This window comes from Stegostoma tigrinum, unplaced genomic scaffold, assembly GCF_030684315.1.
Source record: "Stegostoma tigrinum isolate sSteTig4 unplaced genomic scaffold, sSteTig4.hap1 scaffold_180, whole genome shotgun sequence".
In the NCBI taxonomy this organism is placed as follows: domain Eukaryota; kingdom Metazoa; phylum Chordata; class Chondrichthyes; order Orectolobiformes; family Stegostomatidae; genus Stegostoma; species Stegostoma tigrinum.
This window is the reverse complement of record NW_026728120.1, coordinates 257,501-275,188: the sequence shown is the minus strand read 5'-3', so window position 1 is coordinate 275,188 and position 17,688 is coordinate 257,501. Positions and strand designations below refer to the sequence as shown.

General features: G+C 52.5%; 1 protein-coding gene across 1 annotated transcript in view; it reads right to left on the bottom strand.

Annotated features, from left to right (window-relative positions):
- Positions 1–17,688, bottom strand: part of LOC132207858 (uncharacterized) — a 123,880-nt gene that overhangs the window by 72,339 nt on the left and 33,853 nt on the right. Inside the window, exons 4-5 of the mRNA XM_059643692.1 lie at positions 16,220–16,279; positions 14,104–14,216 (exon numbers count right to left, since the gene is read on the bottom strand). Coding sequence (XP_059499675.1) covers positions 14,104–14,216; positions 16,220–16,279 — 173 coding nt within the window. The remainder of the gene's footprint in view (positions 1–14,103; positions 14,217–16,219; positions 16,280–17,688) is intronic.

Sequence of the window (17,688 nt, the reverse complement as noted above, 5' to 3'; positions counted from 1 at the left end):
GCTGTGAGCGGGACAGGGCTGCGGGGCCCAGGCCGCGGTGAGCGGGGCAGGGCGGCGGGGGCAAGTCGCTGTGAGCGGGTCAGGACTGCAGGGGGCAATTCGCTGTGAGCGGGTCAGGACTGCTGTGGGCCAGGCCCATGAGCGGGACACGGCTGCAGGGGGCAATACCTTGTGAGCGGGACAGGGCTGCGGGGCCCAGTCCACTGTGAACGGGACAGGGCTGCGCGGGCCAGTCCCTGTGGGCGGGACACGGCTGCGGGGGGCAGTGCGCTGTGAGTGGGACAGGGCTGCAGGGCCCAGTCCCTGTGAGCGGGTCTGGGCTGTTGGGCCCAGTCCCTGTGAGCGGGTCAGGGCTGCGGGGGTCAGACATTGTGAGCGGGAAATGTCTGCAGTGGCCAGTCCCTGTGAGCGGGACAGCGCTGCAGGGCCCAGTCCGCTGTGAGCGGGACACGGCTGTCGGGGGCAGTACGCTGTGAGCGGGTCAGGGCTGCGGGGGCCAGTCGCTGTGAGCGGGACAGTGCTCCGGGGCCCAGTCCCTGTGAGCGGGACAAGGCTGCAGGGTCAGTACGCTGTGAGCGGGACAAGGCGGCGGGGGCAAGTCGCTTTGAGCAGGACAGGACTGCAGGGGGCAATACGCTGTGAGCGGGACAGGGCAGCAGGGCCCAGTCCCTGTGAGCGGGACAGGGCTGGGGGGCCCAGTCCCTGTCAGAGGGACAGGGCTGCAGGGGCAAGTCGCTGTGAGCGGCTCACGGCTGCGGGGCCCAGTCCCTGTCAGCGGGTCAGGGCGGCGGGGGCAGGCCGCTGTGAGCGGGACAGGGCTGCGGGGCCCAGGCCGCGGTGAGCGGGGCAGGCCGCTGCGAGCCTGTCAGGGCGGCGGGGGCTGGCCGCTGCGAGTGGGACAGGGCGCCGGGGCCCAGGCCACTACGAGCGGGTCAGGGCGACGGGGCCAGGGTCCCTGTGAGCGGGACATGGCTGCGGGGCCCAGGCCGCTGTTAGCAGGTCATGGCGGCAGGGCCCGGTCCCTGTCAGCGTGACAGGGCTGCGGGGGCCAGTCCGTGAGCGGGACAGGGCTGCGGGGCCCAGTCCCTGTGAGCGGGACAAGGCTGCGGGGGGCAGTACGCTGTGAGCGGGTCAGGGCTGCGGGGCCAAGTCCCTGTGAGTGGGTCAGGGCTGCGGGGGCCAGACCCTGTAAGCGGGACACGGCTGCGGGAGAAAGTACGCTGTGAGCGGGACAGGACTGCGGGGGGCAAGTCACTGTGAGCGAGTCAGGACTGCTGGGGGCCAGGCCCTGCGAGCGGGTCAGGGCTGCGGGGGGCAATACTTTGTGAGCGGGACAGGGCTGCGGGGCCCAGTCCGCTGTGAGCGGGACAGGGCTGCGCGGTCCAGTCCCTCTAAGTGGGTCAGGGCTGCGGGGGTCAGTCACTGTGAGCGGGACAGGGCTGCGGGGGTCAGTACGCTGTGAGCGGGTCAGGACTGCCGGGGGCCAGGCCCTGTGCGCGGGTCAGGGCTGCAGGGGCCCGTCCTGTGAGCGGGACACGGCTGCAGGGGGCAATGCCTTGTGAGCGGGACAGGGCTGCGGGGCCCAGTCCACTGTGAGCGGGAGAGGGCTGCGTGGGCCAGTCCCTGTGGGCGGGACACGGCTGCGGGGGGCAGTAAGCTGTGAGCGGGACAGGACTGCAGCGGGCAAGTCGCTGTGAGCGGGACAGGGGTGCGGGGCCCAGTCCCTGTTAGCAGGACACGGCTGCGGGGGGCAGTAACTGTGAGCGGGTCAGGGCTGCGGGGGGCAGTCCCTGTGAGAAGATCAGGGCTGTGGGGCCCAGTCCCTGTGAGCGGGACACGGCTGCAGGGGGCATTACGCTGTGAGCGGGACAGGACTGCGAGGGGTAAGTCGGTGTGAGCGGGACAGTGCTCCGGTGCCCAGTCCCTGTGAGCGGGACAGGGGTGCGGGGCCCAGTCCCTGTTTGCAGGACACGGCTGCGGGGGGCAGTAACTGTGAGCGGGTCAGGGCTGCGGGGGGCAGTCCCTGTGAGAAGATCAGGGCTGTGGGGCCCAGTCCCTGTGAGCGGGACACGGCTGCGGGGGGCAGTACGCTGTCAGCGGGTCAAGGGAGCGTCGGCCAGTCCATGTGAGCAGGTCAGGGCTGCGGGGGCAGGTCAGTGTGAGCGGGTCAGGACTGCGGGGGCCAGTCCCTGTGAGTGTGACAGGGCTGCGGGGGACAAGTCGCTGTCAGCGGGTCAGGACTGCTGGGGGCCAGTCCCTGTGAGCGGGTCAGGGCAGTGGGGCCCATCCCTGTCAGCAGGACAGGGGTGAGGGGCCCAGTCCCTGTGAGCGGGACAGGGCTGCGAGGCCCAATTCCTGTGAGCAGGTCAGGGCTGCGGGGGCCCGTCCCTGTGAGCGGGACACGGCTGCGGGGGCCCGTCCCTGTGAGCGGTTCAGGGCTGCGGGGGGCAAGTCGCTGTAAGCGGGTCAGGGCTGCGGGGGCAGTCCCTGTGAGCGGGACAGGGGTGCGGGGCCCAGTCCCTGTGAGCGGGACAGGGGTGCGGGGACCAGTCCCTGTGAGCGGGACAGGGGTGCGGGGACCAGTCCCTGTGAGCGGGACAGGGGTGCGGGGACCAGTCCCTGTGAGCGGGACAGGGGTGCGGGGACCAGTCCCTGTGAGCGGGACAGGGCTGCGGGGCCCAGTCCACTGTGAGCGGGACATGGCTGCGTGGACCAGTCCCTGTCAGTGGGACAGGGCTGCGGGGCCCAGTCCCTGTGAGCGTGTCAGGGCTGCGGGGGCCAGTCCCTGTGAGCGGGTCAGGGCTGTCGGGGCCAGGGCTGCGGGGGCCAGTCCCTGTGAGTGTGTCAGGGCTGCGGGGGCCAGTCCCTGTGAGCGGTACATGGCTGCGGGGGGCAGTACGCTGTGAGCGGGACAGGACTGTGGCGGGACAAGTCGCTGTGAGTGGGTCAGGACTGCTGGGGGCCAGTCGCTGTGAGCGGGACAGGGCTGCAGGGGGCAGTATGCTGTGAGCGGGACACGGCTGTGGGGGGCAGTACGCTGCGAGCGGGTCAGGACTGCTGGGGCCAGTCCCTGTGAGTGGGACACGGCTGCGGGGCCCAGTCCCTGTGAGCGGGTCAGGGCTGCGGGGCCCAGTCCCTGTGAGCGGGTCAGGGCTGCGGGGCCCAGTCACCCATTTCCCTCAGTCACTGCATCCCATTTCCCTCAGTCACTGCATCACATTTCCATCAGACACTGCAGCTCATGTCACTCTGTCACTACATCCAATTTCCATCATTCACTGCATCCCATTTCACCCAGTCACTGCATCCCATTGCACTCAGTGATGCATCCCAATTCACTCAGTCACTGCATCACATTTCACTCAGTCACTGCATCACATTGCACTCAGTCACTGCATCACATTTCACGCAGTCACTGCATCACATTTCACGCAGTCACTGCATCACATTTCACGCAGTCACTGCATCACATTTCACGCAGTCACTGCATCACATTTCACGCAGTCACTGCATCCCATTTCACGCAGTCACTGCATCATAATTCCCTCAGTCAGTGCATCCATGTCCGTGTGTCACTGCATCCCATGTCCGTGTGTCACTGCATCCCATGTCCTCGTGTCACTGCATCCCATGTCCCTCAGTCACTGCATCCCATGTCCCTCAGTCACTGCATCCCATGTCCCTCAGTCACTGCATCCCATTTCACTCAGTCAGTGCGTCCCTTTTCGGTCAGGCACTGTATCCCATTTCCCTCACTCATTGCACCCCATGCCCAATAGGGCACTGATTCCCTATTAACTCAGAAACTCCTTCCCAGTACCTCTGTCACTGCATCCCATTTCCCTCAGTCACTGCATCCCATTTCCCTCAGTCACTGCATCCCATGTCCCTCAGTCACTGCATCCCATGTCCCTGAGTCACTGCATCTCATTTCACTCAGTGACTGAATCACAGTTGACTCGTGACTGAATGACAGTACACTCAGTGAGAGCATCGTATTTCACTCAGTGAGTGCATCATATTTCCCTCAGTCACTGCATCCCATTACCCTCAGTCACTGCCTCCCACTTCACTCAGTCACTCCCTCCCATTTCAGTCAGTCACTACCTCCCATTTCAGTCAGTCACTGCATCTCCTTTCCCTCAGTCACTGCATCACATTTCACTCAGCCACTGCATCACATTTCACTCAGTCTGAGCACCCCATCTCACTCAGTCACTGCGTCCCATTTCCCTCAGTCACTGCCTCCCATTTCCCTCAGTCACTGCCTCCCATTTCCCTCAGTCACTGCCTCCCATTTCCCTCAGTCACTGCCTCCCATTTCCCTCAGTCACTGCCTCCCATTTCCCTCAGTCACTGCCTCCCATTTCCCTCAGTCACTGCCTCCCATTTCCCTCAGTCACTGCATCCCATTTCCCTCAGTCACTGCATCCCATTTCCCTCAGTCACTGCATCCCATTTCCCTCAGTCAGAGCATCCCATGTCACTCAGTCAGAGCATCCCATGTCACTCAGTCACTGCATCCCATGTCACTCAGTCACTGCATCCCATGTCACTCAGTCACTGCATCCCATTTCACTCAGTCACTGCATCCCATTTCACTCAGTCACTGCATCCCATGTCACTCAGTCACTGCATCCCATTTCACTCAGTCACTGCATCCCATTTCACTCAGTCACTGCATCCCATTTCACTCAGTCACTGCATCCCATTTCACTCAGTCACTGCATCCCATTATCACTCAGTCACTGCATCCCATTATCACTCAGTCAGTGCATCCCATTTCACTCAGTCAGTGCATCCCATTTCACTCAGTCAGTGCATCCCATTTAACAGAGACAGTGAATCCTGTTCAACTGAGACAGTGAATCAATTTCCATCAGTCACCACACCCTACTCCCCACAGTCCCGGCAGCCCATCTCACTCAGTCAGTGGATCCCATTTCCTTAGTCACTGCATCGCATTTCACTCAGTCACTGCATCGCATTACCCTCAGTCCCCACACCCTATTCCCCGCAGTCACGGCATCACATTTCACTCAGGCACTGCATCCCTTTTCACTCAGTCACTGTTACCCTTTTAACTCAGTCACTGCCTCCCTTTTCCCACAGTCACTGCAAACTTTTCTCACAGTCACTGCAACCCATTTCCCACAGTCACTGCATCTCCTTTCCCTCAGTCACTGCATCACATTTCCCTCAGTCACAGAATCACATTTCCCTCAGTCACAGAATCACATTTCCCTCAGTCACAGAATCACATTTCCCTCAGTCACAGAATCACATTTCCCTCAGTCACAGAATCACATTTCCCTCAGTCACAGCATCACATTTCCCTCAGTCACAGCATCACATTTAACGGAGACAGTGAATCCTATTCAAATGAGATGGTGAATCAATTTCCATCAGTCACCACACCCTATTCCCCACAGTCACGGCATTCACATTTCACTCAGGCACTATATCCCATTTCACTCAGGCACTGCATCCCAATACCCTCGGGCACTGCGGCCCATTTCACTCGGGCACTGCGGCCCATTTCACTCGGGCACTGCGGCCCATTTCACTCGGGCACTGCGGCCCATTTCACTCGGGCACTGCGGCCCATTTCACTCGGGCACTGCGGCCCATTTCACTCGGGCACTGCGGCCCATTTCACTCGGGCACTGCGGCCCATTTCACTCGGGCACTGCGGCCCATTTCACTCGGGCACTGCGGCCCATTTCACTCGGGCACTGCGGCCCATTTCACTCGGGCACTGCGGCCCATTTCACTCGGGCACTGCGGCCCATTTCACTCGGGCACTGCGGCCCATTTCACTCGGGCACTGCGGCCCATTTCACTCGGGCACTGCGGCCCATTTCACTCGGGCACTGCGGCCCATTTCACTCGGGCACTGCGGCCCATTTCACTCGGGCACTGCGGCCCATTTCACTCGGGCACTGCGGCCCATTTCACTCGGGCACTGCGGCCCATTTCACTCGGGCACTGCGGCCCATTTCACTCGGGCACTGCGGCCCATTTCACTCGGGCACTGCGGCCCATTTCACTCGGGCACTGCGGCCCATTTCACTCGGGCACTGCGGCCCATTTCACTCGGGCACTGCGGCCCATTTCACTCGGGCACTGCGGCCCATTTCACTCGGGCACTGCGGCCCATTTCACTCGGGCACTGCGGCCCATTTCACTCGGGCACTGCGGCCCATTTCACTCGGGCACTGCGGCCCATTTCACTCGGGCACTGCGGCCCATTTCACTCGGGCACTGCGGCCCATTTCACTCGGGCACTGCGGCCCATTTCACTCGGGCACTGCGGCCCATTTCACTCGGGCACTGCGGCCCATTTCACTCGGGCACTGCGGCCCATTTCACTCGGGCACTGCGGCCCATTTCACTCGGGCACTGCGGCCCATTTCACTCGGGCACTGCGGCCCATTTCACTCGGGCACTGCGGCCCATTTCACTCGGGCACTGCGGCCCATTTCACTCGGGCACTGCGGCCCATTTCACTCGGGCACTGCGGCCCATTTCACTCGGGCACTGCGGCCCATTTCACTCGGGCACTGCGGCCCATTTCACTCGGGCACTGCGGCCCATTTCACTCGGGCACTGCGGCCCATTTCACTCGGGCACTGCGGCCCATTTCACTCGGGCACTGCGGCCCATTTCACTCGGGCACTGCGGCCCATTTCACTCGGGCACTGCGGCCCATTTCACTCGGGCACTGCGGCCCATTTCACTCGGGCACTGCGGCCCATTTCACTCGGGCACTGCGGCCCATTTCACTCGGGCACTGCGGCCCATTTCACTCGGGCACTGCGGCCCATTTCCCTCAATTACTGCAACCCATTTCGCACACTCACTGCAACCCATTTCCCACATTCACTGCAACCCATTTCCCACAATCACTGCATCTCCTTTCCCTCAGTCACTGCATCGCATTTCACTCAGTCACTGCATCCCATTACACTCAGTCACTGCATGTCGTTACCCTCAGTCACTGCATGTCATTTCCCTCAGTGACTGCATCCCATGTCACTCAGTCACTGCATCCCATGTCACTCAGTCACTGCATCCCATGTCACTCAGTCACTGCATCCCATGTCACTCAGTCACTGCATCCCATGTCACTCAGTCACTGCATCGCATTTCACTCAGTCACTGCACCACATTTCACTCAGTCACTGCACCACATTTCACTCAGTCACTGCACCACATTTCACTCAGTCACTGCACCACATTTCACTCAGTCACTGCACCACATTTCACTCAGTCACTGCACCACATTTCACTCACTCACTGCACCACATTTCACTCACTCACTGCACCACATTTCACTCACTCACTGCCTACCACTTCACTCAGTCACTGCCTCCCATTTCAGTCAGTCACTGCATTCCATTTCCCTCAGTCACTGCATTCCATTTCCCTCAGTCACTGCATCCGATTTCCCTCAGACACTGCATCCCACTTCACTCAGTCACTGCATCCCATTTCACGCAGCCAGTGCATCCTACTTCACGCAGCCAGTGCATCCCATTATCACTCAGTCACTGTATCACATTTAACGGAGACAGCGAATCCTATTCAAATGAGACGGTGAATCAATTTCCATCAGTCACCACACCCTATTCCCCATAGTCACGGCATCACATTTCACTCAGGTGCTGCATCCCATTACCCTCAGGTACGGCATCCCATGTCCCTCAGTCACTGCTTCCCATTTCACTCAATCACTGCATCCCATTTCACTCAGCCACTGCATCCCATTTCACTCAGTGACTGAATCACATTTCACACAGTCACTGCGTCCCATTTCACACAGTCACTGCGTCCCATTTCACACAGTCACTGCGTCCCATTTCACACAGTCACTGCGTCCCATTTCACACAGTCACTGCGTCCCATTTCACACAGTCACTGCGTCCCATTTCACACAGTCACTGCGTCCCATTTCACACAGTCACTGCGTCCCATTTCACACAGTCACTGCGTCCCATTTCACACAGTCACTGCGTCCCATTTCACACAGTCACTGCGTCCCATTTCACACAGTCACTGCGTCCCATTTCACACAGCCACTGCATCATATTTCCATCAAACAAGGCATCTCATTTCACTCAGTCACTGCATCCCATTTCTCTCAGTCACTGCATCGTCTTTTCCTCAGTCACTGCATCCCATTTCTGTCAGTCAAGGCATCCCATTTCCCTGAGTCACTGCATCCCATTTCCCTCAGTCACTGCATCCCATTTCCCTCAGTCACTGCATCCATTTCCGTCAGTCACGGCATCCCATTTCCGTCAGTCACTGCATCCCATTTCACTCAGTCACTGCATCCCATTTCACTCAGTCACTGCATCCCATTTCACTCAGTCACTGCATCCCATTTCACTCAGTCACGGCATCCCATTTCACTCAGTCACTGCATCCCATTTCACTCAGTCACTGCATCCCATTTCACTCAGTCACTGCATCCCATTTCACTCAGTCACTGCATCCCATTTCACTCAGTCACTGCATCCCATTTCACTCAGTCACTGCATCCCATTTCACTCAGTCACTGCATCCCATTTCACTCAGTCACTGCATCCCATTTCACTCAGTCACTGCATCCCATTTCACTCAGTCACTGCATCCCATTTCACTCAGTCACTGCATCCCATTTCACTCAGTCACTGCATCCCATTTCACTCAGTCACTGCATCCCATTTCACTCAGTCACTGCATCCCATTTCACTCAGTCACTGCATCCCATTTCACTCAGTCACTGCATCCCATTTCACTCAGTCACTGCATCCCATTTCACTCAGTCACTGCATCCCATTTCACTCAGTCACTGCATCCCATTTCACTCAGTCACTGCATCCCATTTCACTCAGTCACTGCATCCCATTTCACTCAGTCACTGCATCCCATTTCACTCAGTCACTGCATCCCATTTCACTCAGTCACTGCATCCCATTTCACTCAGTCACTGCATCCCATTTCACTCAGTCACTGCATCCCATTTCACTCAGTCACTGCATCCCATTTCACTCAGTCACTGCATCCCATTTCACTCAGTCACTGCATCCCATTTCACTCAGTCACTGCATCCCATTTCACTCAGTCACTGCATCCCATTTCACTCAGTCACTGCATCCCATTTCACTCAGTCACTGCATCCCATTTCACTCAGTCACTGCATCACATTTCACTCAGTCACTGCATCACATTTCACTCAGTCACTGCATCACATTTCACTCAGTCACGGCATCAGATTTCACTCAGTCACGGCATCAGATTTCACACAGTCACGGCATCAGATTTCACACAGTCACGGCATCACATTTCACACAGTCACGGCATCACATTTCACACAGTCACGGCATCACATTTCACTCAGTCACTGCATCACATTTCACTCAGTCACTGCATCTCCTTTCCATCAGTCACTGCATCTCCTTTCCATCAGTCACTGCATCACATTTCACACAGTCACGGCATCACATTTCACACAGTCACGGCATCACATTTCACACAGTCACGGCATCACATTTCACACAGTCACGGCATCACATTTCACACAGTCACGGCATCACATTTCACACAGTCACGGCATCACATTTCACACAGTCACGGCATCACATTTCACACAGTCACGGCATCACATTTCACACAGTCACGGCATCACATTTCACACAGTCACGGCATCACATTTCACACAGTCACGGCATCACATTTCACTCAGTCACTGCATCACATTTCACTCAGTCACTGCATCACATTTCACTCAGTCACTGCATCACATTTCACTCAGTCACTGCATCACATTTCACTCAGTCACTGCATCACATTTCACTCAGTCACGGCATCACATTTCACTCAGTCACGGCATCACATTTCACACAGTCACGGCATCACATTTCACTCAGTCACTGCATCACATTTCACACAGTCACGGCATCACATTTCACACAGTCACGGCATCACATTTCACACAGTCACGGCATCACATTTCACACAGTCACGGCATCACATTTCACACAGTCACGGCATCACATTTCACACAGTCACGGCATCACATTTCACACAGTCACGGCATCACATTTCACACAGTCACGGCATCACATTTCACTCAGTCACTGCATCACATTTCACTCAGTCACTGCATCTCCTTTCCATCAGTCACTGCATCACATTTCACACAGTCACGGCATCACATTTCACACAGTCACGGCATCACATTTCACACAGTCACGGCATCACATTTCACACAGTCACGGCATCACATTTCACACAGTCACGGCATCACATTTCACTCAGTCACGGCATCACATTTCACTCAGTCACGGCATCACATTTCACTCAGTCACGGCATCCCAGTTCACTCAGTCTCGGCATCCCATTCCCCTCACCCACTGCAACCCATTCACTCAGTCACAGCATCACATTTCCAACAGTCACTTGATCTGCATTCCCTCAGTCACTGCATCCCATTTCCATCAGTCACAGCACCCCATTTCCATCAGTCACAGCACCCCATTTCCATCAGTCACAGCACCCCATTTCCATCAGTCACAGCACCCCATTTCCATCAGTCACAGCACCCCATTTCCATCAGTCACAGCACCCCATTTCCATCAGTCACAGCACCCCATTTCCATCAGTCACTGCATCCCATTTCCATCAGTCACTGCATCCCATTTCCATCAGTCACTGCATCCCATTTCCATCAGTCACTGCATCCCATTTCCATCAGTCACTGCATCCCATTTCCATCAGTCACTGCATCCCATTTCCATCAGTCACTGCATCCCATTTCCATCAGTCACTGCATCCCATTTCCATCAGTCACTGCATCCCATTTCCATCAGTCACTGCATCCCATTTCCATCAGTCACTGCATCCCATTTCCATCAGTCACCGCATCCCATTTCCATCAGTCACCGCATCCCATTTCCATCAGTCACCGCATCCCATTTCCATCAGTCACCGCATCCCATTTCCATCAGTCACCGCATCCCATTTCCATCAGTCACCGCATCCCATTTCCATCAGTCACCGCATCCCATTTCCATCAGTCACCGCATCCCATTTCCATCAGTCACCGCATCCCATTTCCATCAGTCACCGCATCCCATTTCCATCAGTCACCGCATCCCATTTCCATCAGTCACCGCATCCCATTTCCATCAGTCACCGCATCCCATTTCCATCAGTCACCGCATCCCATTTCCATCAGTCACCGCATCCCATTTCCATCAGTCACCGCATCCCATTTCCATCAGTCACCGCATCCCATTTCCATCAGTCACCGCATCCCATTTCCATCAGTCACCGCATCCCATTTCCATCAGTCACCGCATCCCATTTCCATCAGTCACCGCATCCCATTTCCATCAGTCACCGCATCCCATTTCCATCAGTCACCGCATCCCATTTCCATCAGTCACCGCATCCCATTTCCATCAGTCACCGCATCCCATTTCCATCAGTCACCGCATCCCATTTCCATCAGTCACCGCATCCCATTTCCATCAGTCACCGCATCCCATTTCCATCAGTCACCGCATCCCATTTCCATCAGTCACCGCATCCCATTTCCATCAGTCACCGCATCCCATTTCCATCAGTCACCTCATCCCATTTCCATCAGTCACCGCATCCCATTTCCATCAGTCACCGCATCCCATTTCCATCAGTCACCGCATCCCATTTCCATCAGTCACCGCATCCCATTTCCATCAGTCACCTCATCCCATTTCCATCAGTCACCGCATCCCATTTCCATCAGTCACCGCATCCCATTTCCATCAGTCACCGCATCCCATTTCCATCAGTCACCGCATCCCATTTCCATCAGTCACCGCATCCCATTTCCATCTGACACTGCATCCCATTTCCATCTGACACTGCATCCCATTTCCATCTGACACTGCATCCCATTTCCATCTGACACTGCATCCCATTTCCATCTGACACTGCATCCCATTTCCATCTGACACTGCATCCCATTTCCATCTGACACTGCATCCCATTTCCATCTGACACTGCATCCCATTTCCATCAGACACTGCATCCCATTTCCATCAGTCACTGCATCCCATTTCCATCAGTCACTGCATCCCATTTCCATCAGTCACCTCAACCCATTTATCTCAGTCACTGCATCCCAGTTCACAAAGTCACTGCATCTCATTTCACTCATTTAATGCTTCACATTACACTCACTGAGAGCGTCCCATTTCCCTCAATCACTGCGTTCCATTGTCCTCAGTCACTGCGTCCCATTTCCCACCGTAACTGCATCTCCTTTCGTCAGTCACTGCATCTCATTACCCTCAGTCACTGCATCCCATTTCCATAAGTCACTGCATCCTATTACCCTCAGTCACTGCATCCCTTTTCTCTCAGTCACGACATCCCATTTCACTGAGTCACTGCATCCCATTTCACTGAGTCACTGAATCGCATTTGTTGTTCTCACTTGAATGCAATGGTCATGAATCTCCTCCAATGGCTGGTCATGTATTTCCAATGCAAAATTTTACCAAGTTTTGATTTTCAATTTTGATTACATGTGTTTCCTCTATTCGAAAAGATGCTGCAATAAACTCAAATTTGACAAATCATAATTCAACCACCATTATCTACAGAGTTAATTTCATCAAACAGATCCAATTAGAATTGTCACATTCCCAAATCCTGATTCAAGTTTTTCTAATTATGGGCCACGTGGTTAAGAAAAAAGACACTTAGAATCACAGAGATGTACAGTCGGGAAACAGATCCTTTGGCACAATTTGTCTATGTTGACCAGATATCCTAAATTAATTTAGTCCCATTTGCCAGCATTTGGCCCATATTCCTCTCAACCCGTCTTATTCATATACCCATCCACATGCCTTTTAAACGTACAAGCCTCCACCACTTCCTCTGGCAGCTCATTCCATACATGCACCACTATGAAAAAAATCCGGTCCATTTTAAATCTTCCCTCTCTCATTTTTAACCTATTCCCTCCAGTTATGGATTCCAGCAACCCGTGGAAAAGATCTTGGCTGTTCGCTCTATCCACGTCCCTCGTAATTGTTTAAACTTCTATATGGTCAGCCCTGAACTCCAAAGTTCCAAGAAAGAGCTGCCTGTTCAAGCCCACGGTATACCTCCAAACTCCGATGCTCGTAACATCCTTGTAGATCTTCTCTGAACCCTTTCAAGTTTACAACATACAACAATACAGCGCAGAACAGGCCCCTTCGGCCCTCAATGTTGCGCCGACATCCTTCCTCTCGCAAGGAGACCAAAATCGATTGCAGTATTCCAAAAGCAGCTGAATCAATGTCCTATATGGCTGCTAAGTGATCTCCCAACTCCTATCCTCAATGCACTGACCGATAAAGGCGAGCACACCAAATGTCTCCATCATATCCTTTCTACCGGTGGCTGTACTTTGATGGAACTACGAAACTGCACTCCAGCGTCTCTTTATTAAGCAACACTCCCCACAACCTTCAGTGTATACGTGCTGCCCTGATTTGCCTTTCCAAAATGTAGCACCTCACATTTATCTAACCTCAACTCAATCGGCCACTCCTCAGTTCATTGGCCCTTGTCAATATCCCATTGTATTCTGAGGTGACCTTCTTGGCTGGCTACTACACCTTCAATCATTGGGAAACTTACTCACCACACCTTCTATTTTCATATCCAAATCATTGCATCACTTCAACTCCCCCTCCCACTCCCTGAACGACATGTCCATCCTGGGCCTCTTCCAGTGTCACAACCACATCACCCAGAAACTGGAGGAGCAGCACCTCATGTTCCGCCTCGGGAGCTCCAACTCAATAGCCTCAATGTGGACTTTGCCACCCTCAAAATCTCCCCACCCGCCAGCCTCATCCCAAGACTACTTCCTCCCCTCATCCCCGCCTCCATGACCTGTGCGCCTTCTCTCCCACCTATCCACTCCTCCCACCTCACTGACCAACTCCCACCACTGCTTGGAATTATTATTCTTTTCACACTTCATCAGCTCGATGTTATTTCTAAAATCTATTTTCCAATTGTTGGAAAAAGTGAGATAAAGAGAAGTAAAAGAAGTTACATTCTTACCACTCGGGAAATCTCTGAATATTCTTCTGTTGAAAGGCCGCCAAGGAACGATGCAATTCTTTTGTCACAAACGCTGTGAGGGAGACATCTTTTTCGGTTCCACTAACTCCACCCTAAGGAAGACAAACCCAAGTAACATATCTAGTGACTTAAAACATATTCTATTGTTGCCCAAGTTGGAGAGCTGGATGAACACAGCAGGTCAAGCAGCATCAGAGGAGCAAGAAAGCTGATGTTTCGGGACGAGACCCTACTTCAGAAAATTGGCGCTGGAGAATCTGAGATAACAAGGTGTAGAGCCGAATGATACTGCTTGGCCTGCTGTGTTCATCCAGCTTTACACCTTCTGATCTCAGATTCTCCAGCATCTGCAGCTCCGACTACCTCTATTGTTGCCCTTTCACTTTACTGAACTAATATGAGCCAGTAGTTTTGTTTAGGCTCACGTAATCTTACGCTTATTGGCCTGTACAAAATCCTGAATTAATTTTGATCGACTGACGGGAGGAGATGAATTTTATAGAAATTTTTGTTTTCTACCAATTTGCAGAGGGCATCGTGGGCGATTGAAGGACAGTGTTATTATCCCCCAGGTCTGCGGACTGCATCGTTACCAACTTGCCCATTTGCATATACATACAATATTCATTATTTCGCAATAAAACATAATAAACCAATACTGCATACTAAAAACAACGCTCACATATCAATGGAAATTTAAATATTTATCATAGAGTTTGAAGGATTGAATTCAATGATACAAAGCAAAAACCAGTGAAGATGAGTGCAGTTGGTCAGCACTTTTGCCACTAAGTGGAGGTTGGCAGTTTGAGGCCACCCAGGAACAAGCAAGCTCTGTCTAACTCCAAGGGCAGCACGGTGGCTCAGTGGTTAGCACTGCTGACTCACAGCGCCAGGGACCCAGGTTCGATCCCACCGTTGGGCGATCTTCTGTGCGGAGTTTGTACATTCTGCCCATGCCTGCATGGGTTCCTGCTGGGTGCTCTGGTTTCCTCCCACAGTCCAAAGATGTGCAGGCTCAGTGTATGGGCCATGCCAAACTTGCCCATTGTGTTCAGGGATGTGTAGATTAGGTGCGTTAGTCATGGGAAATGCAGGGTTACTGAGGAAAGGGTCGAGGGATGGGTCAGGGTGAGATGCTCTTTGGAGGGTGGCTGTGGACTTGTTGGGTCAAAAGGGGCTTGTTTCCACACTGTAGGGATTCTATGATATGAAAGTATCTTTTGAAGTGGACATTCATGGGTATGCTGTAACAGAGACCTTGAAATACTGCACAACAAATATTTGGAACTAGACTGTCAATTCAGACATAGCATCAAAAAGGTCATGGAAGTTGTCACCGATATTAAGCAGGATTGATGAAAATCCAGCAGGAAATGGTGTCAAAAGGCTCAGTATCTTTTATTCATCTCCAGTTATTTTGTCCAAGGCACTGGATGCTGGCAGGATTGAAACATTTAAGAAATGCTTCACAAATCACATATAAGGACCTGCACATCTTTGAACAATGAGAGGAAGCTGCAGCACCTGGCAGAAGTCCCTCGCAGACGCGGGGAGGACATGTCAATTCCACACAGATAGTTACCCAAGACTGGAATCTCAATTGGCTCCCCAGTGCATGAGCAGCTCTAACCACTGAGCAACTACCTTGCCCAGAAGGGGTTTTATAAGCGCATACTTTATTTCCATTCATAGTTGGGGAAAGACAGATCCAATCCTGTATGTCCAACCAAAATAACCTATTGTAGATATCATGACAACAATCATAAATGATTTTGAATTGGTAAATCAAAAATAATGAAAATTGTTTCCAAGCCTGCCCTGCTGTGTTCCTCCAGCTCCACAATGTGTTATCTCAGACACCAACATTGGCAGTTCTTACGATCTGGATAACTCATTCTCACCTTGCAACAAGTGATTTCTCGTCATTTTCTTTTCAGATGACGCATGTACATGTATATACATTAACACTTTTATGCCTGAACCACTAACCTAGAGGATATTTTAAAATAGTGTCTTCATATCTGCATGAAAGAGAAATCATCAAGGTCATAACTTTCATTTTAGGAATAACTCGAACATTCAAAGTACTCACAGTCAGTGTCCCATTTCCTTGACCAGTCAATTTGATGTGAATCTTTCTTCCAAGTGGAAACTATAACAACAATTATATTTGAGAGTCAAACACTTCATTGCATCACCAATATTTCCTTGTCTGTTTGAAGCATAACAATGAAATAATCATGGACAGATTGGCCAACAGTGTAATTTAATGCGTGTTATGGCAACTCAAAATCACAACCATTGAAGTGATCTTTAAAAAGCTGTTGTCATACAACAGAGCACTTTTTGAGATGCAGTGATGAACATACTTCCTGAGATGCAAATAATATATGCCAAATTAATTCCAAAGAATACCTTTACAATTAAAAAGAAGCTAAAAATCTCTTTACATTGTGATACTTGTCAGATTGCTATTAGTCAATGGAAATCGTTCAGAACAATTATTTATTCCCAGATGAAAAGGAAGGGTACACATTTCATTTTCACATCTTATCCAAGAGAGGAAAAAAAAACACCTTTATGAATGCATTGTCAAACAAGAAGACTCACAAAATAAGTCATTTGGCCCATTGAATTTCCTCCACCATTCGGTGAGATCATGGTTGATCTCATTACATTTATCATGACACAACATTTCCACCAAACCCTTCTTATAGCTGATTCATTCCGATCCAAGTAACATCCTGGTAAATCTCTGTTTCTGTGCCATGCCTTGTCTTTCTAAATAGTTTTGAGTCATCTACAAATTTAGCCACAGCACATGCACCTCTTTCCTCCAAGTCATTAATAAACAAGCACAAGAGCTGTGGTTCCTTCAGCGCGACCTCATTTCTTACTGACAAGCCAACCCTGTCATCTCTGTCCATTTGTATCGGAGATAATGGGAGCTGCAGATGCTGGAGAATCCAAGATAACAAAGTGCGGAGCTGGATGAACACAGCAGGATGAACACACAGGAGAAGGGTCTCGGTCCGAAACGTCAGCTTTTCTGCTCCTGAGATGCTGCTTGGCCTGCTGCGCTCATCCAGCTCTACACCTCGTCACCTCAGATTCTCCAGCATCTGCAGTTGCTGCTATCTCTGAAGAGATTTTCTTTCTCTTCTCCCACAGCAATCTTGGAAACAACTCATCTGGGCATGGGGATTTGTTCACTTCTAAACCATCCAAAAATTTCAATTTCACACTGCATCTTCCTGCTTTTTCGACGTGAATGCCCCTCCTTGAAGGGAGAGCAGACGGGAGGGACTTGTCTACTGTATCAATGCCCTTCAGTTCTGAACACAGATTGCTCCCTCACCCCGTGTACACCCCGGTTTCTAATTGGAGCTACTCTTTCCCTGGTTATCCTCCTGCTTCATGTACCTGTGGAATATCTTGATATTCTCTCCAATATTGGCCACCACCGTTTCTTCACACTTAGTTTTTATACGCCACTAGTCATCCATTCATTTGCTTCCTTCGCACTTGTCGTAAACATGTCCTGAACATTCCTCAAGATCC